Here is a 25,898-nt window from a genome sequence, read left to right as displayed (position 1 = left end):
CAGCCGCAAACAGCCACAAATATCTAGATACTCTATATTATCTTTTAGATTTAGAATCTCTTCTTTCAAACAAGACCATTTTTACGTTTCTGCGTGCTTCCATCGGTGAGATATAAAGCGTTTTGTCCAGACGCGCATCAAGGAAAAAAAGGCGCACGCTTTCCGAAAGACGCGCTTTCTATATCAAATGCGCTCTCGGGTTGAAGGGAATTATGTTCTATAAATCTGAGCTCGGTTGTGAAGCGCTATTAGTCCAGATCAGATGTCAATCATCAGCAGTGGGCTGTGGAATTTGACACCTCTGCGTCATCAGCGGGGACCGGTGGGGGCAGTGAGTGACCCCTTCCATGTCCGCCGGGGATGACTGCGGTGGACCCTGGGATATGTAGTTTTCGGCTTATTATATACAACGCTCGCACGCGGAAAAGCTTTCGCATATGCTTCTAAGAAAATACCAATTATAATAATCATATTACAAGTTATGGATGATCACCGGCGCCGTGGAGAGGAATGGTACGCGCGTCTGGTGAGGCTATAAGCGTGTTAGGTACTTTTTTTTATCTTTGAATCTTTATTTTGAAACGTGAAAGCACAGCTGATGACAATCTGTAGAAGCTGGGCACAGCTGACAGAAAAAGTACAGGATAAATGTTTATTGCATTCAGTAAGTACATGACAGTAAATATAACAGTGGATACACATGGAATGTACAGTGCTGTGTGATGAACATATATTTGTTTCTTTGACGCTCTGAAGGCCATATAGCAGCTCCGGTTAGCGGATAGCCCGCAGCTCGCGACCAAACAGACAGAGAGGGTGCTGAAGTGATACAGGGAAGCTGAGGTCAGATGCTCTGAATCAGTATACCAATACAGAATGCACATGAATGAAATGATATAAAGCTGGAGAATGTGGATTCTATTTTAGATTGTGATAGACCAGATATATTTTATAAAGTAATGCAGTTTGCTAGAGCACACAGGGCCTGAGTTATCTACTTTCAAAGAAAGTGTTTAGAACACACAAAAAAAGTGCCTTTGTATTGAAGGTGGTTCATCATGTGAAAAACAACACAAATACTAATTTGTCACAAACAGCAGCTTTTTTATTCACTTCAAGGGTTTTACTGTAAAAGGATATTAGGCGGGAATTATTGCATTTATTCTACTATTTGTGGTATTTGGAGTCTTCAAATGTGGGTAAGGCGGAAAATGTATACAAAAAGGTTATTATTCCTCCCTTTAGATGGAATAGAATAACTTTTGCATAGATTATGATAGAAACAAATTCCTTTTTCCTCTATTAGCTGACATGTGCTGGAACACAAATACAATTGTTTGCAGGATGGCTGACCTCTCAGAACCTGAGCTATACAATTTCAAACTTCAGTTTATAAAAAAAAAAATCAAAAAGCGCCTTTTTTTCCCCATTTATTATAACACAGACAACATATAAAACCATTTTTATCAATTCAACACTGTTTATGTAATGTCAAAGGATTTCCTGTAAAATGATACCAAACTTTTGTATGTACACCTCTGCATGTGGGTATGGGAAGCTTTTGAATTTGGGTAGGAAAAATGCCAGGCGGAAGGAAATCCCCAAATAGCCCTGTGCTAAGAGGTTATACACATCGGTACTAAATCCCATTACAAAATCCATTGTTTCATATGTTTTACTATACTGTTCCCACTTAAATTAATTAAACTCTGACACAGTTTGAGATAAAGCTACCAAACCAACTGTAAAAATCTTAAATATTATTCCCTATAATGCACAAGGATTGGTTTTCAGATTGTTCATTGCGCTTTTTTTTCTTTAGTACTGAACCCATTTAAGTCCATGAAACTTGAATTAATGAAAGCTGCTATATTTGGTTCTGTTCTTTTAACTCTTATGAGGTTATTGCAGCTCTCCCTGCTCATTCATGACAGGCTGCATGGATGGGCAGGGAGTTTATACCAGGAACAGAACCATACCGCCAACCCAAACTGTATGCTAAGTGTCATTTTGACAATAGTGGTCCTGACAGAACTATAATTATTTATGTTCTTTCAGAAGTCAAGGTGGTTGGAGGTTCTCGCTGCTCTGGGAGGTTAGAGATACTTCATGATCAGACGTGGATGTCAGTGTGTGACGCTGTCTTTGACCAGCAGGATGCAGAGGTTGTGTGTAGAGAGCTGGACTGTGGGGCTCCTGTACAGGTGCTGGGAGCAGCTGCTTTTGAGAAAAGAGACACTCAGATGTGGACACAAGAGATTCAGTGCAGAGGAAATGAGTCTCAGATTCACCTCTGTCCAACATCACCATCACACAAACACAGCTGTTCTCATGACAATGATGTTGGACTGGTGTGTGCAGGTACTGTATGTGTTGACTGTTTCAACTGGAAAGATTTATTTAATTTTGATAGATCTCTTCCTATTTTTTTTTTCTCTTACTATGCACAGAAATGATAAATGTGCGGTTGGTTAATGGAAACAGTCCCTGCAGTGGGACAGTGGAGGTTCTTCATAGAGGTCAGTGGGGAACAGTGTGTGATGATGGTTGGGATTTGGCTGATGCTGCAGTGGTGTGTAGAGAGCTGGACTGTGGAGAACCTGTAGATGCTCTGAGAGATGCTCAGGTTGGACCAGGATCAGGACCAATCTGGATGAATAATGCAATGTGTGCTGGATCTGAGTCCACTCTGAAAAAGTGTAGATCTGTCATATGGGGTTTTCAAGGTGTGTGTCAGAGCAAGAGTGCAGGAGTCATCTGCTCAGGTAAACTCAAAACTTTATTTTGAGAAAAGAAAAAAAAAGAAAAGAAAAAAGAAAGTAGTGCATATTTTGTTCTGAAAGGTTAATTCATACTCATGTTATTTTCAGGCGTCAGGCTGGTTGGAGGTTCTCGCTGCTCTGGGAGGTTAGAGATACTTCATGATCAGACGTGGATGTCAGTGTGTGACGCTGTCTTTGACCAGCAGGATGCAGAGGTTGTGTGTAGAGAGCTGGACTGTGGGGCTCCTGTACAGGTGCTGGGAGCAGCTGCTTTTGACAAAGGAGACGCTCAGATGTGGACACAAGAGATTCAGTGCAGAGGAAATGAATCTCAGATTCATCTCTGTCCAACATCTCTCCCACACAAATACAACTGTTCACATGATAATGATGTTGGATTGGTCTGTGCAGGTTTGAGCAAATTACTTTTACTTCACTGAAATTTTATGTTAAATCTTCTGACGCTTTGTATGAATGATTTTTTTCTCTCTTTATGAGATTCTTCTTACTGTCTTGTTTACTCTGTTCATAAGTATTACTTCTCTTGTTTTCTGTATTCAATAAACAGACCGTGTGAATGTGAGGTTGGGTGGTGGTCACAGTCGCTGTGCTGGTAGAGTGGAGGTTCTTCATAGAGGTCAGTGGCGAACAGTGTGTGACGCTGCTTGGGATATGGCTGATGCTGCAGTGGTGTGTAGAGAGCTGGACTGTGGAGAACCTGTAGATGCTGTGGGTGGTGCTTATTTTGGACCAGGATCAGGACAAATCTGGACTAATCGTATATTGTGTACTGGATCAGAGACTACACTGAAGAACTGTGGATCAGTTCTGTTGATTGATTATGACTGTAATCATGATACAGATGCTGGGGTCATCTGCTCAGGTGAGCTGTTCTAAAATTTAACCTGTTACATCACTGTTGATCCACATGCCTAATATTTTAGTTCCAAAGATTTATATTGATTTCTTAACATCAAGTGTTGGCAACAACAAGATCATAGGTTCAATTCTCAGGTAGTGCATGAACTGATAAAATGTGACCCTGGACCACAAAACCTTAAGTCGCTGGGGTATATTTGTAGCAATAGGCAAAAAAAAAAACATTGTATGGGTCAAAATTATTGATTTTTCTTTTATGCCAAAAATCATTAGGATATTAAGTAACGATCATGTTCCATGAAGATATTTTGTCAATTTCCTACCATAAATATATCAAAACTTAATTTTTGATTAGTAACATGCATTTCTAAGAACTTAATTTGGACAACTTTAAAGGCGATTTTCTCAGTATTTAGATTTTTTTTGCACCATAAGAGTCCAGATTTTCAAACAGTTGTGTCTCGGTCAAATATGGTCCGATCCTATCCAGCTTTCAGAAGATGTATAAATCTCAATTTCGAAAAATTGACATTTAAGACTGGTTTTGTAGTCCAGGGTCACAAATGTTAATCTTGAATGCATCTGTAAGTAGCTTTTTCTATGTGCATAAATGTGTGCCAAATGCATAAAAGTACGATGTTAATGTAAATCCAAATAATGCAATGATTATTTCTTCATCAGAAGCTTTTATTGTACAAACCCAGTATCACAAGTGTTTGCCCTTTTTCCTTTCAAAAAAGGCATTGAGTACCGTACACCTTCAGTGTTTGTCTGTGCGATCTTAGGCCAAGACTAATGATAGTATCAATAGTTCATGTACATTCACAAAACAAAATATATGTAGTTAATAAAAAAAGTTTAATAACATTTGTAACAATTTGAATGCACATAAAATAATGATCTGTCAGGATTATTGAATTGTACATTAATGTTTATAAATGTTACTGCCAAAGTTATTATAAAGTCTTGACCTTTTTTATTTTAGATAAATGTGGTTGTTTATATGTTTATGATAACTATGGTTATGTAACTTCTTTTATTTTCTCTCACTACTGCAGGAGTCAGGCTGGTTGGAGGTTCTCGCTGCTCTGGGAGGTTAGAGATACTTCATGATCAGACGTGGATGTCAGTGTGTGATGCTGTCTTTGACCAGCAGGATGCAGAGGTTGTGTGTAGAGAGCTGGACTGTGGGGCTTCTGTACAGGTGCTGGGAGCAGCTGCTTTTGACAAAGGAGACACTCAGATGTGGACACAAGAGATTCAGTGCAGAGGAAATGAGTCTCAGATTCGAATGTGTCCAGCATCACAGAAACACAGCTGCTCTCATGATGATCACCAGGTGCTTCTGTGTGCAGGTAAGAAGATTAATATGAGAGAAATTAGTAGCATAACTAGGATAATATGCGTCCCATTGCACTTGATGTGGCCCTGACCACAACAGCTTCAAATAATTAACTAAAATTCATAAAAATATGATACTGTAATTCTGTTTTTTCTGTTTTTTATCTATTTTATTAGTTATGCCAATTTGAAACACAATGACATCTCTTTAGAATGATTGATTGATTTTAGTCTCTGTCTTTCTCTCTTAGATGTAATGCATGTGAGACTGGTAAATGGTAACAGTCCTTGTGCTGGTAGAGTGGAGGTTCTTCATAGAGGTCAGTGGGGAACAGTGTGTGATGATGGTTGGGATTTGGCTGATGCTGCAGTGGTGTGTAGAGAGCTGGACTGTGGAGAACCTGTAGATGTTCTGAGTGATGCTCATTTTGGTTCTGGATCAGGACCAATCTGGATGAGTATTTTAACATGTTCAGGAACAGAGTCTACACTGAAGAACTGTGGGTCAGCAGGATGGAATAAACATGCCTGCACTCATAATTATGATGCTGGTGTCATATGTTCAGGTGAATAAAATTAAACCTCAAAGCATTCCTCATTTTCTCATAATTTTGTCTCGATTATGTAAGAAAATAAAGATATATATTATTGAATGTGGTAAGCCGCATATCAGATTTAAAAACGTCTGTTTTATTCCTAGAATTATTTACCACTTAAGAATTAGGCATCTTTAAAAATATGTAAATTTGATTATTTAACTGCATTTTCACAATGATTTAAAGAAATATTTACAGCACACCATCCATAGTTAAAGGCATTGGTGACCTCAACTGTCCAGCTTCAAGAAGCATTTTCAGTGAATAACAACTACAATGAGATTACAATTAAAATTTTTGGGAAATTCAATTAAAAAACCCTTTCATTATGTACTACAGTTAACATTTAAAAATGTATATATGTAGAAAATGTAATTGGATGTAAAACTTGCCACATCCAAAACCTGCTCACCTTATGCTCACTTTTATGCAATATAAACAGGTCACAAACGCTCCAGACTTGCTGATGGGTCTAATCTTTGCTCTGGGAGGTTAGAGATACTTCATGATCAGACGTGGATCAGTGTGTGTGACGCTGTCTTTGACCAGCAGGATGCAGAGGTTGTGTGTAGAGAGCTGGACTGTGGGGCTCCTGTACAGGTGCTGGGAGCAGCTGCTTTTGGCAAAGGAGACACTCAGATGTTGACACAAGAGATTCAGTGCAGAGGAAATGAGTCTCATATTTCATTCTGTTCAGTATCATCACTCAAACACAACTGCACCTTTGACAACATTGTGGCACTGATCTGCTCTGGTTAAGTATAAATATTCAGCATCTCTTCATTTGTTTTTGATACTAGGTCATGTCTTAGGTTTGAGTTATAATGTGATCAATCTAATGACAGCTTAGCTTAAAGCGATACACCAACCCAAAATGAAAATTTTGTCATTAACTACTTATTAAAAGCTCCGTTCGTCTTTGGAACACAATTTAAGATATTTTGGATGAAAACCGGGAGGCCTGTGACTGTCCCATAGACTGCCAAGTAAATTACAGTGTCAAGGTCCATAAAAGGTATGAAAGTCGTCGTCAGAATACTCCATCTGCTATCAGACGTGCAATCTGGGTTATATGAAGCGACGGGAACACTTTTTGTAAGTGAAGAAAAAAATAATGTCTTTATTCAACAATTCCTTTGTCAGCAGTCTCCTCTGTGTCTCTCCATATCACCGTATGCTGCGTATGCTCTTCTGTATCATCCGCGCCACAAGGATGTGCTGTTTTCTTTCAAATCAAAGCTGCATCCAGGTGGATGCTGCACACTGGTGGTGGTTGAGGAGATACCCCCTTCTATGTAAAGTGCTTTGAGTGCACAGAAAAGATCTATATAAATGTAAGGAATTATTATTATTATTATTATTAAATACACGTGGAAACAGCGTATCCTTGTGGCGCAGATAATACAGAAGAGCATACACAGCATACGGTGATTTGGACAAACACAGAGGAGACGAAATGTTGAATAAAGTTTTTTTTTTTTTTTTTTTCTTCACTTACAAAAAGTTTTCCCGTCACTTCATATAACCCAGATTGCACGTCTGATAGCAGATGGAGTATTCTGAAGAGGACTTTCATACCTTTCATGGACCTTGACACTGTTATTTACTTGGCAGTCTATGGGACAGTCACAGGCCTCCCGGTTTTCATCCAAAATATCTTAAATTGTGTTCCGAAAACGAACGAAGCTCTTACAGGTTTGGAACGACATGGGGGTAAGTGATTATGACAAAAAAATTATTTTTGGGTGGAGTATCCCTTTAAGAATGTTTTATACATTGTTTCTGAACTCTCTTTACTTCGCTCAGGTTACACTGATCTCAGACTGATAAATGGCTCAGACTTTTGTTCTGGAAGAGTGGATCTTCAGTTCCTCAAAGAGTGGGGCACAGTTTGTGATGCATGCTGGGATATGAGAGCTGCCAGTGTCCTCTGTAGACAGCTGAATTGTGGGATTGCTGTGTCTGTTGTGGGATCAGACTGGTTTGGAGAGGGAAGTGGTGAAGTCTGGGCTGATGTGTTTGATTGTGACGGGAATGAAACAAAACTCTCGGAATGTTCCATCTCTTCATGGAGTCGAGCTGAATGTTCTCACAGACGAGATGTTGGAGTCATCTGCTCTGGTAAACTTTTTGACTTTGAGAGCATTATGTTACTGAAAAATTTATTTTATAAACACTATTTCATTACATTCTAACATAATTCAGGTTCCTCTCTGGCTCTTCATGATGGTCTGGTGCGGTTGTCTGGAGAGAGACAGTGTGAGGGGGAGCTGGAAGTTTTCTTCCATCAGGTCTGGAGGAGAGTTCTGCTGGACTCATGGAGTCTCACTGAATCCTCTGTGGTCTGCAGACAGCTGGGCTGTGGCTCTGTGCTGAACTTCTCCGGCTCCTCTTCATCCAGTCCTGAACACAGTCATGAGTGTGTGACAGGCTTCCAGTGCTCTGGGAGTGAAGCTCATCTGGGGAACTGCAGCTCTCCACAAACTCTCAACTGCAGCTCCACACAACAGCTGTACATCACCTGCCTTGGTGAGAACAACAACATCTGGGTAGATTCTTCAGTTGTTCAGTGATCAATAATGTGTTTTTTCTGTCTCTGAAAAATCAGGTCGTGGGTCCATCAGGCTGGTGGGTTCTGGGGGAGACTGTGCAGGGAGGCTGGAGGTTTTTCACAGCGGCTCAGGGGGGACAGTGTGTGATGACTCCTGGGATATTAAAGATGCCCATGTGGTGTGCAGACAGCTGCAGTGTGGAGTGGCTCTCAGTAACCAGCAGGTACCAGCCTGGTTTGGTCCTGGTTCTGGACCCATATGGCTGGATGAGGTGGAGTGTGAGGGGAATGAGACGTCCCTGTGGAGCTGCTCTTCTCCAGGCTGGGGAAAACATGACTGTAATCACAAGGAGGATGTAGGAGTCGTGTGCTCAGGTAAACATGCTGCTAAATTGTTTACACTGAAATTAAGTATAAGGTTTTACACATTTCAAAATTCAAATGTCCATAATGTGCACATTTTTCAAATTTGTGATTTTAATATTGACCTTTTTTATCTAGAGTTTAAAGAGATCAGGTTAACTGAGGGCTGTGAAGGGAATGTGGAGGTTTTCTACAATGGATCCTGGGGTAATGTGTGTTACAACCAGATGGACAGAGACACAGTGAGTCTGATCTGTCAAGAGCTGAACTGTGGAAGATTCTGGTGTTTTGTCTGATTCTACATCAAGAGTGAAATCAGGTCCTAACTGGCTGGATAAAGTTACATGTCGACCACTTGATTCCACTTTATGGCAGTGTCCATCTTCACTCTGGGGACAGAATAATTGTGGTGACGATGAAGTGGCCAATATCATTTGCTCAGGTAAAACGGATGTTATCTTTTATTATTAGTGCTTTGAGAAGATGTGTGGAATAAATTGAATAATAATTTAATTATTGTTACAGAACAAGAGATCCATGAGTCTCCTCGAAGCTCTCTGACATGCTCCACATCTCCCCATCAGAGACAGTGTTCAGGTAAGTTCATTTAACATAAATAACCATGAAAATTATGAATGTGTGTTGAATGCAACTTGAGAAAAGAAAACAGCACATGCTGGTTAGGTATGTTTTGAAGCGTGGCAGCTGGTTAAAAGCTGGTTATGAGCTGGTCTTAAGCAGGAGCTAGTTGTTTAGGACTAGCTTAAACCAGCTTAGGACCAGCTTAAACCAGCTGCCATGTTTCAAAACATATGTAACCAGCATATGCTGGTTTTATCGAACAGGGACGTAAGACAATGGTGTTTTAATATGAGAAACCAGCAGTATTTCATCTTGGAATATACAAATGATCACACGTATACTCCTGTGCTGATGCTGCTGTTCTGTCAGTACTCTGCTGGTAATTAATGTATCTACTCTTTTGTGATGTGTGTGTTTTAGATCATCTTCCTCTCAGACTGAGTGGAGGTAAGGGCCGGTGCTCTGGGAGGCTGGAGGTGTATCATAACGCTGTGTGGGGCTCAGTCTGTGATGATCAGTGGGACATCAGCGATGCTCAGGTGGTCTGCAGGCAGCTGGGTTGTGGAGCAGCACTGAGGGCTGATGGGAATTCAGTCTTTGGTGCTGGTGAAGGTGTTGTGTGGATGAACAGAGTCGAGTGCAGAGGGAATGAGATTCACCTGTGGGACTGTCCTCTCTCCCTGAAAAACCACACTGACTGCTCCCACAAAGAGCACGCTGGACTCACCTGTGCAGGTCACAGCAAAATACTGAGAAATAATATTTATTTTTAGACCATTTTAAAGTGTGTAACATTGGTATATTCAGAACATTCATAGCTTTGAACGTGCTTGTGTCTGTTTTGACAGATTTGACAGATTTGTCAGTGTCCACTTCTCCTGCCACAACAACATCAGCTTCTCGTCCAGTTTCTCCTCCAGTGCGCTCAACATCAGTCTCTCCTCCACAAACTCCTTCAGCAGCGTCTCTCTCCGTCCCCCCAGTGCTTGTGATTGTTCTGGGAGTTGTGCTCTTACTGCTCTTAGTGCCACTGCTTATACTGATTCAGCAGAACAGAGTGATGAGGAGAGGTAGGAGAGATCCAGAGACTGTCATGTTGTGTCTTATTCAGTGTGTGATCAGTCACGTGTTGTGAACTGACAGCAGGTTTGTCTGTCTACACTCACAGCTCTCTCTAAGAGGAGACACAAGATGAAGACTGAGGCCGTTTATGAGGAGATTCAGCACAGACCCACTAACAGACACAGTCTCTTCACTCAGAGGGGTGAGTAACTGTCATAGTATTGGATTTGTAGTTATCAACAGGACAATCACTTTATACAGAGGAATGAGTGAATAAATCACACTGATTTATTTGTGGGACCTTGAGTGTTATTTGAAATTATAGAATTAGTGTTGAGTGATCCAAAGGAAGTGGGGGGTTTTGGCAGATTTGTGATTGTGAACATCTGTCTGATGGTTCTACTCCATAACAGGAAGCGTCCTTTCTGAAGAACAGCATTCTGGGCATGAAGATGCTGATGAGCTTCTTTCAGGTTGGGGGACTTAAATATAGTAATGTCACCCGCTACTAAACCCTATGTACTGTATGTTGTGTAATGCATATATTATATAAATAAATAAATCATTCTAAAAACATTCATATAGCAAGTTATCTTAGCAGAAATCATATACACCATTCAACACACAATTTAGCATAATTTATAATATGGTTTTTATTTATTTATTTATTTATTTCGCCTTTCCTAATAATGTGCTAGTTAGCCAGTGTAACGCAATAAAAACTTCATAATCACAGGAAGAAGGAGGCAGGAACCAGGGAACATTCAAATGAAACTTTAATAACCAAATAAACACAAAACAGCGCGACAGCCCCTCACGGACGACTGCCGCGCACAAACAAAACCAAAACCCAAAATAAACCCCAGGCCTGGTCCTCTCTCCTCCTTCTCTGTCGTAACTCCTCTTTTATCCTTCCGGATCTCCTCCGTTGGACTCGAGACCGGTGAGTGACGCAGGTGTCGCTCATCTCTAATCACTCCACAGGCCTCGACCCGTTCCCACGGCTCTCAGCCCCGCCCCACTCGTCACAGCCAGTTTCGCGGCCAAAATTTACAGTCTGCTCATCACACCACGGAAGAGAGGGGTGGGGTGAGGGCGGGATTTTTACACGTCACAGCCAGTTTCGCGGCCAAAATTTACAGTCTGCTCGATCACATCAAAAAAAATTTTTGATTACTGGAAGTTTTTTGGAAAGACTTCTATTTAGTGGTTGAATTGTAAAAATATTTCAGGGTGGATGGTGTGGTTAGTTTCTTTTTTTCCCGGGTGGCCTGGAGGGGGGGGCCGAGGGTGGGGGGGGGATAGGTGTTCTTGTAGCTAACTGTACATAATGATTACAATGAAAAATCTATGAAAAATTAGCCTTATTAAATTAACCTTTTTCCTTCTGGTGCCTGAAATGGAGGAATTTTGGTAAATATTTTGCTAAATGTGTTTTTGTGCTGGTAGTGCTGGCACCTTGGCTGGTTTAGGCCTGTCATGGATAAATAATGATGACAATAAAACTGCCAGAAGGTGGCAGCAAGTCCATGTTTTAATAAATTATTTATTGAATCATTCAAATCAAAGGATTTGTTCAAAATGGCTGATTCAATTAGAAACGAAAGTGAGTCCATCTGAATGGACTGTTGAATCACTGGCTCACTCCATTTGTTCAAAATCTGATTCATTCAAGGAACGAAACACCGTGCTGCTATGCACTGTTGTATAAAATTTAATAGCACATTTGTGATTTGCGCACATGCTGATATTCAGAAAAGTACATTGCTTGTGAAATGAATATAAAAACATAAAAACTCATACATGGGTATTTTTTTCTTTCATTGCTTGAATTATAAGGGCATTCTTACTGTATTCTAACGGGCTTCATCAAGCAGTGAATGCTTTTGGACTGTCAAGACGTGTTTTTTTTTTGGTTTTTGCATAGTTGGTGACTCAATAATGTCAGCTCTACTATCGTCTCTCAATCCCTCACAGTCACACATACAGCACAATAATATAATGTTGAGGAATGTCTTTAAATTATAATCAAGGAAAAATCTTAGAACTTCAAAAGTTGCTCTTTAAATGCTAAATTTTGCGCGAAAAATGATGAAAACTTGCTTCTGCTTGTGAGCAGCTTGTTACAGTACCGAGTTCTGATTGGCCAATCTCCACTATTTAGTTTGTGAATTATCATAAATAGAGAATTTTAACATTTCATTTGTATGATAAGTTTTACACTATACACAACATTATTAATCTAAAGGGAATGGTTGGGGGGGGGGGTGATTTTACTGAGGGGATGCTTTTTGTCATTTTTTTTTCCAACCGGGGGATGTCATCTCCTTGCATCCCGCCTCAATTCGAGCCCCGCTTCTATCCCATCTTTCCCTTCTGCTCTGACTAATGTCTGTTCTCTCTTTGCTTTTAACTCATTTAGAAGAGCAACAAATCACATCAGAGAACTATGATGATGTAATGACTGTTGGACTGAGTCATGCTACAGGTTTAGTTCTTATAATTATTTCTACACGTTTTAACACAATATATGTATGTATATTATTTTTAATTAAATATATGCATATTTTCAATATCCAAAATGTTGTTCATTTGATGGATGCATGTCATTTTTCATTATTTTGTTGTAGACGACTTACCAGAAAACTATGATGATGTCGTCATCATACAACAGTTATCCAGTGATAAAGCAGGTGTGGGATGCAATTTACACCCTTCTAGATTGGAACATTTTTTTTTTTTTTTTTTTTTTAATTTTTCTTCAAATTATTGTGCCAAATAAAGTATGTAGTCCAGTGGTTTCCAAACCTGCTCTTGGAGGTCAGTGTCCTGCAGAGTTTAGCTCCATCTCGTCCCAACACCCCTGTCTGGAAGTCTCTAGTGACTCTGAAGACCTTGATCAGCTGGTTCAGGTGTGTTTAATTGGGGTCAGAACTAAACGCTGCTTGACTCTGGTCCTCCAGGAGCAGGATTGGTCACCCCTGATATATGTCTATTTGTTCATGTAATTAATAATAGCCACATTTATATCAGAGTCTGTTCAGGAGGAGTATGATGATGTGAAGAATGTCAGAGAATATATGAGTGACATGTTTGGTACGTTATTTACAACTTCATTTAGTCTTTATAGTCACTTTATATGATCAGTTTCTGTGGTTATGAAAGTTCATTTAAATTTACTGCTAGTTTTAGTGTTTAGTGATTTTTTTATAATGCATTTTAATGTATGTATTGATTCATGAATCGTTCTCTTGTTTTCCAATAACAGACTATGATGATGTGGAGGAGGATCCAGGAAAACAGGCAGGAGCTGTATAACTCAAACCTCACACACTGCCTCAAATCCTTTTAAAGCTTTTAAAGTTTTAGCAATCTTACTGTATAAGTTTCAGTTGCAGGCTAACAATGTTTTGTTACATTCTGTACTGAAATATACAATTGCAATTTTTGACTGAAAAAAAAAAAATGCATTGCTTTCATGACCTTTTTTCAAAAGGTGCCTGATTTCTCCAGACGCTTTTACAAATTTTTTCTATTGTGTAGCCTCAGAAATTTGAGAGAACAAAAAACCTGTCATTTTCTGACATCAGTTACTTTGTATAAACATAATTGTGTTGAGTTCAGATCGTTCACCATTCAGCTACCACCCATCATTAATGGATTACAATATCTTCAACTTAATAATATCATAATATTAAATATCATTCACTATCAAAATGTCATTCAATGATGGTTCACTGTTTATATTTTTCTGAAGGACATTAGAATGTTACGGTGGCCTAGAGCTCAACGCGCTGCAACTTCAGAAAACACATGCAAATAGAAAAAGCACCAGCAAATTAAGAAAACTTCATCTTCTTCATCAGTCTGAGAGCACATGTGCGCAAATCCTCACAACACAAACAAAGAAACACACAAGTACAGACCACAACAAAATTACCTCAACAAAATGAAACAAATTTTGATTACCATTTGTTACCACAGTTGTACAAATACCATGGTTAAACTATCCATGGGTAATTTGAGCATGGTTACCATGGTTTAACTATTAACCATTTTTTGTTTTTATTTACCTTTTATATAATAAATGTATAAACTAATACATTTTAAGGCTATGGTTAATTTTTATAAGGGAAATTGTAAAAGTAAGTTAGCCACATAATGTTAAAATAAATCTCACCTTTCAGAGCAAACATTGATCAGCATGTCCCAGCCGTGTTCGTCACTTTGCGGTTCCCTCAAACATTTCTGATGTCTGTGCCTATTTGTAGCCTGTTTCTGTTTTTGCAGCACGTTTTTTTATTGTTTGTTTTGTGAGTATTTGCAGCATGTTTCTTTATTGTTTGTGTTGTGAGTATTTGCAGCATGTTTGTTGTCAAATTGATGAAGATGTTTTCTTAAGTTGCGTGTGTTTTTTCATTTGCAGCGTGTTGTGCTCTCGCTCACCATAGAATGTACTTAATAAGTTTACAAACAGCAGACATGAGCAGTAATCTTTCCTTTTAAATTAATATAATAACTTTTTTTTTTTACTGATTCATTGATTCTTTATTTAAACAGGATAAAAACTCATTGAGATTTAAATCTATTACAAGAGTGACCTGGCCGAAAAAGCAGAGAACAAATAACACCAAGAACTATACTATTTACCTCCCAAAAACACAAAACACAAATCAAAGATCACAACAACAATTTACTGAGCAGAAAAGCATGTTGTTCACTTTATGTGCTGCAGTGCTGGTTTCTGATTGTCAGAAACTTTTTTTTTGTTAAATTTTTTATATCAAATAAACAAATGTACATACAAAATAGGCACTGAACAAAAAATATTAACAATTAACAATTCTCAGAGGCAGACATAGTTGCAATTACAATATGTAACAGTGAATTTTTGCATTTAATGTAATATTATGAAGGGGAATGAAGAATAAAAAAAAATAAAAAACTTCAAAAAGTTTTTAAACCCAGTTAAATAAATTAAAACTTCAAAAAGGAATCTTTCTTAAGCACACCAAACTTAATTTGTTTGTATTCAAGGGGATTTACACGTAATTATACATGACATTTTACTGCACAATTGAGTCCAAAACAACTTTGAGTAATTACAATAAAACAATATTGTATGTTGTATGTTATGTTCAGTTGTTTCAAAATCACAGAAATTAGAAGCGTTTTCTCCACTATCAAATTTTGATATGAGAAGTTCTTTAGATGGGTAAATATCATTTATTATTTCTGATTGTCAGAAACACACGACATGAAATACTTACTTAGTATTGCTTGAATAGTATTGCTCTAGTATTCTCACACATTAGGAAATCGTGCAATAAGAAAAGAAATTAGATAACATCACCTAACAAGTCATAATTTTTATATGTGAAGTCTCACATACATTCTTACAATGCAGATGTCCTAAACCTGTAAATGGTTGTTTAATGTTGGTAATTTCCACTGCTTATTAAAAAAATAAAACGTTCATATTCATTACAGTAGCGAATATTTGAATGTATCACAAATGTCAAAGTGTTCATTCTGAAATCTGAATTATAAAACACTAGCATAAACATAAAACATCATAACATCAACACAAAACCAAAAACTAAAGAAATTGAGGGCTGATTTTATACTTGCAGGAAGTAATCAAGAGAACAGAAGTGGAAGCTAATCACGACAGACACTAAAGAAGGTATTTGTAAGTTTACAGACTGTATATCCCTTCTACCCTTGAAGGTAGAAAGAAGTGTGCTTAATGTGCACTTATAATATAACATCAAATTAAAGGCCACTTAAGTAGAGTAAACTAGTCTAAACTGAGTATTCACTTGTTTCTTAACGCATGTAAGTGCACTTAAAAATGTGCTTGTAATATTTTGGCATTTAAGTTGTACTTACATTTTCAATCATTTTCTGTTTTTGTCATTTTTTATTCTTTAAAGAGGTAGTTATGTTGATGTATTGATTAATATACTAAACTAAAGCACATGCAAAATAATTTACTTTCATTTCAACTGAAGTGTGCTGTCAATGTGCTTGTTAATGTATTTTAAAAATGTTTATAATATATACTGTGTATGTATTATATCTGTCACACTACTGTACCGGAAGGAATAAGGAGTCGAGAGTAATCGAGAGAGTGTTTAATAATCCAACATGGAACACAGGAGGAAGACACACGTACTGACTTGTAGACTCAACAAAACTGAACTAAAAGGACAATGTTTATCACCATAAAAGACAGGATAACGAGGAGCAGACAGGTGCATGGAATTACTACAATTAATGGGGACATGGAAAAACACACTGGGAAAGAAACTAGACATTACGACATACCTACAATTAAATTAACAAACCATGGGAGTCAGAAACTGGGTCACAGGGGCAATAACACACAAGTCCAGGGGTGTGACATTACTCCCCCCTCCCAGAAGGTGCGACCTCGCACCATAGAAACAGAGGGTGGCGTGGGTGGGAACTTGGGAGGAGGTTCCGGTGGAGGACGGACTCCCGGAGGGGGCCAGCAGGCAGAGACCACAGAGGAAGGAGACAGGGAGGAAACAGGAGGGACCTGGAGCAGGAGGAGCCCAGCAGGACCCAGGCCACAGCCATGACAGACGCCAAGGTGGAGCCGACGGTGGGAGGGGTCATGAAGGAGGAATGGCCGGCGACCCTAGGGGGCTGACCCACAGCGGCGAACCAGGTGCCTGAGGTGGAGACTGAGAGCCAGGATGACGGGGAGGATCCGGAGGTCCTACGTGGAACTGATGGCGCCGGCAACCGACTTGGAGATGTGGATCCGGGAGGCCATGGTGGAGCCAGAGCAACAGAGCAGAGGCGTGTCTACGTGGTGGCCAGGGGTGGCACCGGCCCCCCCTGAAATTTGTCTGAAGACTAGAAGCGCTTTTTTTCTAATTCAGGTCAGGAGTAGGCTTATCTCATTAAATGGAAGCAAGCTGATTATAGTCAGCCTTCTATTTATTTTATTAATAGCCTACTTATTTTAGTTAGGTGCTTAACTTATAAATATGCATTTATTCAATTGTTTTATTAAGTGCATTTGTATTTTGTTGTTTTGTATATAGTTTTGCAATAAAAGCATATTAACCAGGTTCCAGAAATAATCACTGAGGTGAGGGTGCTTCTGAAATTAGTGAGGGTGCTCTAGGTCTTAATGCCCATTTTCACATATTTTTCTCCGTCTATTGCTTTGGTCATCATTGTGTCATCACTGCTACTTCGAGAGTGAATCCCACATAAATATGGCAGACATCATTCCCGAAACTTTGCAACGTGTGTGTGGCTGAAAAACAAAGTTCTACATTTTAAATGGATCATAGAAAAACATAGAGCTGTCACTCTTTGTTTAGTGAGTGTATACACGATGTATTTTAACATACATCGTGCCGCAAACCATAACCATGATGAAATTAGCTTACGTAAAAGACTCAATCAATCTTTGGAGACTCAATCAATCTTTGGCATATAATAATATATATAATATAATAATTAATTGTTCTCTTGTTAGAATATCATAACATTGTAGTAAATTTCCCTTAATGTTATGCACATTATCCCCAAAATAACTTTTGAATGTTCAAATGTTCAGTTCATTAAAATTGATAAATTTATAGCAAAAAACAACTTTCTTTCTGTGCGAAGTAAAGTTTAGTAAGTGTCTGAAGTGAGCAGTCAGTGATCAGAGCTTGTATCTGCTGCGTGTTTGTTCAGGTTCAGGTTTTGATGCTGAATATAAGCTGCAGTGTTTCTGTATCAATCTGCTTAAGTTTTAGTGTGACTTTATCTTCCACACTGACTTCTGACTGACACGAGTCGGTCCTCAGTGAAGTGTCTCTTCACGCTGGAGGAGGAGTCCCGCTCATCAGCGCTCAAACTTTATTGATATATATGGAGAAAATCAAAATGCATACATTTTCCCTCTAAAAAATACAAAAAGAGGAAACCATTGAACAGCTATCAATCCAAGCAGCACATCAGTCTGGAGAGAACTGTCTAGCAGTACACACATGATCATATGGGAATTAAGTTGCTAGTTACAACTGTTCAATATTTATTGTTCATTTATGATGCATCTTTTTATTAGCTTGTACCTGTTAATCAGTTCGGTCAACAACAACAAAACAATCTCCAAGAGAACTGAAAGGGCACTGGTAATTTTCTTCCAGGACATTATCTGTTATAATAATGTACATAAACTGAAGCACTAAAATAAAAAAATAAATAAAAAGTAACGTGTCATTTACAATACCTGCAAAAAATTAAAAAAAAAAAAAAAAAAAAACGTTAACACAATACATTGTGACCTTTTTTTACAGACTTTTAGAGTGTAGCATATTAACTAGCTACCAGAATATACTTCTTAAAACTATTATTGTTCAGAATAATTGTATAGTTTTACTAGTAAATGATAAAATAAATAAATGTGTTGAAAAACTATTTAATAAGAAATAAAACATATAATAATAAAAATGTGTTGTGTTTATATAACATTTATTTTCACAAATAATACATATTACTTTTATGAACAAATCTAAATTAACATATTTCAAATCTGATTTCTCACTGAGAGGCCAGTCAATTTGAATAATCTCTTTGTGTGTTTTACAGTTAACAGTTTTGTGTCATGTATGTAACGATGTTATCGCACAGTGACATCACAATGTCATTTAGCCATTTTAGCAACTAATCGACCTGCCTTTACCAACTTTCCCAGAAAATTTGTTGGAAACACTGTTTTTATATTTCATATTTTGCTGATTGTGTTATTTTGTTGATTGCTTGTATGGACATGTGTCTTATAGTTTTTGTTTTTTTTTTTATTTTGTGTGTGTGATCAGTTCATAGCAGTGATAGAAATTAACTTTTTTCCAATAAGTTTTAGATGATTTTTACCTTTTATGGGCATTTTTACCTTTATAAACCCCTTTTTCTAAAAGTGTGCATCATCTTTTGTAGTATTATTATTTTGTTGAAATTTTTTTTTAGTATTATGATATTTTTGGTGTTTTAGAGCAAATGAGATGAGTATTGACAAAATGAATCTTTGCAATGCAGAGAAAACACAGAAGCTGCATTAGAAGGGGCATTTAGATGCATTTTACTGTTTAATGCATAACATGAATGTATTTAACCTGCACTTACAAATGCATTAATACCGTTTTGATATTTTAAACAAAAAACGTTGAATACTGATATTTGATTATTTATTTATTTTTTAACTGAAAAGATAGGTCTACTTTAAATGTGAAATTAAAACTGTCAGTATGTGGCAGTAAGTCACTGTTAAGAAGTGAGTCATTGTGAGTGAACCCAATCATTTAACGGTTGATTCATTCAGGAACAAAACAGCGTCATGTTGCTCAGAGACACAAATTTGAATTATATTTGTTGTCGAAATAGAGCAAAAACAGTTAATATTGTGTCTAAAACGTAAGTGTCTTAATAATAAATTATTGTTTATTGAACTGCTGTATTAAATTCAATCTTGCTTTTTGGTGGAAAACGTCAGACTTCGCTTGATACTACTAATTAACTATATGACATGATATAAATATATACATTTCTTCCCCAATATCTTGAATTTTGTGATCATTCTAAATGCATTTTAACAAACTGAAACATGCCGTGAAAGAACTCGCACTAGTCTATGCTAGACTTTCTATTGTCTTAACTTTAGTGAGTATGTATTGGTTTGTGTTTTATATGTATTAAGTAAATATTACAAGTTTAAACTGTTGTAGCTTTATATATATATATATATATATAGATATACTATATATATATATATAGATTATATATAATATATATTATATATATATATATAATTAAAAAATAATAGGATGCAGAGTTATACATTTTTTATTTATTTTTTTTTTAAATTACTAAATAATATTAATCAAATTTTCGGGTCATGTAACTGATGTTTTCATAAAAAAAATACTACTGAAAAGTACTACTACTACTAATTATTATTATTATTCAATCAATCAATCATAACACATTTATATGTGCATTACTTCCATCGTGTGGATGAATTATGTAGTGCAGTTAATGGTTTTGAATCTAAATATACAATTATTCAGTATTAATTAGACTATTTAAGTTTTATCTTAAATCTAATGGCTATTAAAGTTTTTAAATGTCATTATTTATCCAGACCACTTCTAATGTCTCCAATAAGATAAAAATGGCCTGAGATATGAATGCAACCCAACAGAGGCTCTTTCTGAGTCAGTGAGCGCTCCTCTGAGGAGAACAGCATCCTTTCTGAGGAGAACGGTTCATTCTGTACGTAAACCGTTTTAATCAATGTTTCTAATTTTTTTTTTATTAATCTGTGGTTCTCTGGTGTCCAAACAAATATGCAGCCAGGTCATGATATTCTCTCTTTCTTTTTGTGCTGATGAAAATATAAGTTGGTTTGCAGACTGTTTTTTATATTTTTTTTTGTTGTGATGTAATTTAAATTCAGATCATGAAAAAAATACACCTTTGATTTCTGTATGAGTGAGTGTTTCTGATGGTAAATATTAAGTAGGCTAATTTCCAAAAAAATAAAGTGATGATAATACTTTATATGGCATTTATTGTATATACAGTACCATGGTACACACAGTAAATGTTTTCCAGAGCTGGGTAGTAATGTAATCAGATTCCAAAAATCAAGTACTCATAATTAGAGTATATTACATTTTAAATATGCTCATAATCAGATTACAGTTACTCCTTTATGGATTACATTATTACATATTTTTCAAACAATGGGAGTAAATCCTTCATAATTTATTGATTCTCCCAAATTCATCTTCTCTCTCTCTCTCTCCCGCCCCTCTCCTCTCTCTCTCTCTCTCTCTCTCATCTTCTCTCTCTCTCTCTCTCTCTTAAAATTTCCTCTCTAAAAATCCTACGTTGTGTCATACATTTAGTTTTGGCTATATTCACAATATTGAATGGTCATGTAAATGTCATGTTAAACAATTTTCAAACCATGCTTCTGAATTTGGGTGAAAAAAGCGCCTCTCAAGAAATGAGATCATGTATGACACAAATAATAATGCAAGTTACTAAATACTGGTGATGTCTAGCTGTGAAACACTATACAGTCCTCATCATTTCCAGAAGGACCTTAACTGTTGAATTGAGAAATCTGACCTGAAAGACTTTGGCTGTGGACAAAACAAATAAAATATTTCTGTTTTTAGTGTTCAAGTGTTCAAATAATTTATTTTACATTTTTATGATTTAAATAATTATTAGCTTTTTAATCAACTCACAAACTCACTGCAGTTCTTACATTAAGCCCGGTTTGGGGAACCCTGAATTAATGTCATTTGTGTCCATTATTTGTGTCTGCAAACCAACTAATGCATTTTATGATGATGATATCAACATTTTTTAATATAGTTTCTTTCTATTTGCTTTTTTTTTATATCAATATGGTACGTTTAATGGTAATGTTAATTGTAGTTTTTTTGTTTGTGGTTTTGTTATTTTAATAGTGTTTGTAATAGATTTTCTTTTATTCTTTATTTAGTTTTTGAATGTTAGTGGTAATTTTTTTGTGAATTTTGAATTATTCTAAAATAATGCACACACGAGATGGTGATGCGGCCACAACGTGAAATGCTTTTTTGTATTGTTAGTGTTTAAAAAAACAAACAAAAAAAACAACAACATTGATTATGATTAATTAAAGCATTAATATTACTCCAAAAGGATTGAAAGGACAATCCCAAAACAAATGATTTATAGTTTTAGGCAAAGATTGACAAAAAGAGCAGGATGTGTCAATGATATTTTTACATTTTTGTAAGTAATGCTTAACAGGGTCAAATCTGTGAATAATTTTATAAGATATGTCTTTTAATTTTGTTATTTGAGAAAAATTTTTTTGGGGGTGTGTGTGCACATGTGTGCAGTTGATATCATCATAAATACTATTTCAATAGTGGAAGGAATGGAGGTAAAAATGGTCCAAAAAAAGAATCTGACTTTGCAATTACACTTTTGCATTGAGAAACAAATACCAACCAGTGAATTCAACAGAAATCATTGAACCATTATTATTGTTTCTAAAGAGCAGACAGATTTCCAAAGAGATAAAAAGCTATATTAAATTCTTTCCTGGATATTGTATATTAGTATTTCAAAAAAAAAAATCTGAGTGACTGAATAAATTATTGTTATCAGATAACTGGGTTCAGATAAAGTGCTTCTCAAAACTCAAACTTATGATTATTCAGATGTGGCATAAATACATATATAAATAATACATAAATATGAAAATTAATAAATGTATAAATAAATAAATGAAAAAATAAATGTTGAAAAAATACAGTTATACATAGATAATGAAATACAAGTAGAAATTCTCTTTTTTCACATTTTATTTATATTTATTTATTTTGTTTGTATGTTTATATACTCATTTATTTATTATTTTGGAAACTTTAGCATTTCACATAATAGAAGCTGTCCTGTAATACTTTCACTGGTGAGAAGTTCCTCATGCAGCAACACAGAGACAAGACCCTTGCCTGCTCCTCTTTACAATAAGAAGTGTTTTGCTTCCATCTGCTGGACAAATGCAGCAGCGCAGTATTAAAAGCACAAGATTATTGCTGTTATTTTATTCTCCAAGTTATACCTAATGAAAGTAGATAATATTTAATTTATTAAAAGCTCATCAGAAAAGCTTTAGCAACAATAAAGTTTATACTATGGTGTAATCATATTTTATTGTTTTCTTTGTTAGAATAAAAGAACAAACTGAGTAAAATCCATTAATTCATTCAAATTAGTCATGAGAAATTGGTTCTAGTTAGTTTGTGTAAGTGTTTGAAGTGTTCAGACTTACAGAAGACAGTGATCAGTGCTTGTATCTGCTGTGTTCAGGTTCAGGTTTGATGCTGAATATAAGCTGCAGTGTTTCTGCATCAATCTGCTTTATGTTTAGTGTGACTTTATCTCCACACTGACTTCTGACTGACACGAGTCTGTCCTCAGTGAAGTTGTCTCTCTTCACGCTGGAGGAGGAGTCCGCGTCATCAGCGCTCACACTTTATTGATATATATGGAGAAAATCAAAATGCTGCTTTCTGATTTGTCACTGATTGTGTTTGATGATTTCCTCTGTTGTGTCTAATAGGGTAACAGTGAGTGTCATTGGCAGCTGTGAGTCTCTCTCTCTCTTTAGGGGGCTGACAGGAGCCATTTTCTTCAGTGTGTTTGAGGAGCAGACGAGAAACTTGTGTTGACAGTCAAACACGCGGCGTGATGAGCAGAAGAAGATGGACACGCATTTTACTCTCCACTATAATCACTCTAACCACATCTGGTATAAAAAATAGACAATAAGATGTGAAATTACACGTTTAAATGAGCCACTTTTTCTATGATGGCCTCATATCACTAGAAATTGAATAGATTCCACCTTTAATATCTAGAAACTGTATCTTATGACACTAGTTCAGTAATTATCAACTAAATTTTATAAACAATTTCGGCTTTTACATTCTAACAATTTAATGATAACAGGATTATTTGTAATGTTATCTCATCCATCTTGAAATATCTATTAATGTTTTTATTTACTAAATTTTTTACATCTTATGTTTCTCAACTTTGCAATATTCTGCTTGTAGGTGATTTAAATCCTTTTCTCTCTTCCTTTTACAGATTTTGAGATTGTGAGGTAAGTTGGTGGTAAGACGAAATTGGTGTTTGACAGTTTTGCCAGATTTGTCAGTGTCCACTACTCCTGCCACAACAACATCAGTTTCTCCTCTAGTGCACTCAACATCAGTCTCTCCTCCACACAGTCTCCAGCAGTGTCTCTCTCCGTCCCCCCAGTGCTTGTGATTGTTCGGGGGTTGTGCTCTTACTGCTCTTAGTGCCACTGCTTATACTGATTCAGCAGAACAGAGTGATGAGGAGAGGTAAGAGAGATCCAGAGACTGTCATATTGTGTCTTATTCAGTGTGTGATCAGTCATGTGTTGTGAACTGACAGCAGGTTTGTCTGTCTACACTCACAGCTCTCTCTAAGAGGAGACACAGGACGATGTCTGAGGCTGTTTATGGGGAGATTCAGCACAGACACAATCACTTCACTCAGAGGGGTGAGACATGAGCCATCAATCTCATTTAATAGCATTAATAAGAGTCTGTCAGACAGTTGATGTTCATCTATTATTAGTTCTGTTAAACCTCCTGCTTCAAACCACAGAATTCCTGACAGAAAACCTCAGAGCTGCAGGTGCATGTTTATGTGTATATATTTATATATATGTGTGTGTGTGTGTGTGTGTGTGTGTGTGTGTGTGTGTGTGTGTGTGTGTGTGTGTGTGTGTGTGTGTGTGTGTTTAAGTGAATATCTCTTCCTGTGAGTATTTTTAGAGGGTCATAAGGAGGTGTTCATATATTTTAAGTGTAGGTGCAGGTTTGTGTTTGCGTGTGTATTTCTGGAAGGCGGTTAGGAATTGGTTCATGTGAGGATACATGCAAGCTTGCTCTTAGGCCAAACAAAATAGTGATATCTGCATATAATGCTTTTAAATGTGAATAATTAATATTTGAGATGTCTTCTTTATGATCCAAAGGAAATGAGGATTCAGTCTGTTTGTAATGATGAACATGTTTCTGACTGCTTTGCTCTTCTTTAGCAGGGAGTCTCATCTCTGAAGAACTGCATTCTGGGTATGAAGATGCTGAAGAGCTTCTCTCAGGTTCGAGAGATGAAGCACACATTCACTCCAATCAAATCCTCTACAAGGAATTCACTTAAAAATAAATAAATGTTATTTGACAAATCCTGTCAAATCCTGTCCTGACATATTTGATTGATGACTCAGTACTATTTAAATACTGCTGTTTACATATATATTAACAGTCTGCTCTCCTTTTTTTAGCAAAAGAGTTCAAGACTGCATATTATGATGATGTCACCAACGGCAGTGGCCTAAAAGGTCAGTGACATTTTTAACTGATTTTTAACTGATTCTTTACCAAATACTTAAATTTTCAGTCTCATGACCTGCAACAAGAACATATTTTGGTTTTGTATCCAAACATATTGTGTGTTAATGCAGAAGAGATGGTGAAGGAAATCACACCGGGATACTATGATGATGTCATCAGTGATGGACTGAAACCAGATCGTGAGACAGGTGTCACTCTCTTACTCTACAACAGCATATATATACTTTTAAATCAAAATATTACTGTATATCGAAGATAGATATTTAAAATTAGTTCTGAATGTGTGTCTGTGATGAATGTGTGATTTGTAGAAGACATACCTGAGAGCTATGATGATGTCATGACGAGCAGCCAGAACGCTGATATTGAAAAAGGTGTTTTACTTTTTTTTACGTTTTCTTTTTTTTGTATATAATTTAATTCTTAAATCAAGATTTTTATAGATAATATTTGAAATTACTGTCTTAATTCCTATTTTGCCTTTTGTTTATTTTTGACTCATATTTGCATGTACTGTATAGTGGACAGAGCAGAGAATTATGATGATGTCATCATTAATAGACTGAGCTCTCAATGGGTAACAGGTGAGATGCACAGAACTACATTTTTAATCGTCCTTTGCATGTTTATGTAACCCAGATTAAAATATGTCATAATATATATTTATTAAATGTTTGTATATTGGTTCTGCCGTCCCCGGGTCCCCGTCCCTTTAATTTGCCTGTGTGGAGTACGTGCCCTACGACCTCACGTAACCCAAGTCACGTGA

The 25,898-nt window shown here is 36.7% G+C and overlaps 1 protein-coding gene and 1 pseudogene across 1 annotated transcript; both read left to right on the top strand.

The window, feature by feature from the left end:
- Positions 1-4,812: 4,812 nt before the first annotated feature.
- LOC122136982 (scavenger receptor cysteine-rich type 1 protein M130-like) lies at positions 4,813-6,088 on the top strand (the record flags this gene model as incomplete). The annotated part of the gene is made up of 3 exons (XM_042721848.1): positions 4,813-4,996; positions 5,234-5,548; positions 6,021-6,088. Coding segments are annotated over exons 1-3 (495 nt in total), but the record flags the coding sequence as incomplete, so codon positions are not given.
- Positions 6,089-7,408: 1,320 nt separating this feature from the next.
- LOC109068329 lies at positions 7,409-10,648 on the top strand (annotated as a pseudogene).
- The last annotated feature ends 15,250 nt before the right edge of the window (positions 10,649-25,898 follow it).

Source organism: Cyprinus carpio, chromosome B4 (assembly GCF_018340385.1).
Source record: "Cyprinus carpio isolate SPL01 chromosome B4, ASM1834038v1, whole genome shotgun sequence".
In the NCBI taxonomy this organism is placed as follows: domain Eukaryota; kingdom Metazoa; phylum Chordata; class Actinopteri; order Cypriniformes; family Cyprinidae; genus Cyprinus; species Cyprinus carpio.
The sequence above is the reverse complement of the archived record's forward strand: the minus strand, read 5'-3'. Positions and strand labels throughout refer to the sequence as shown.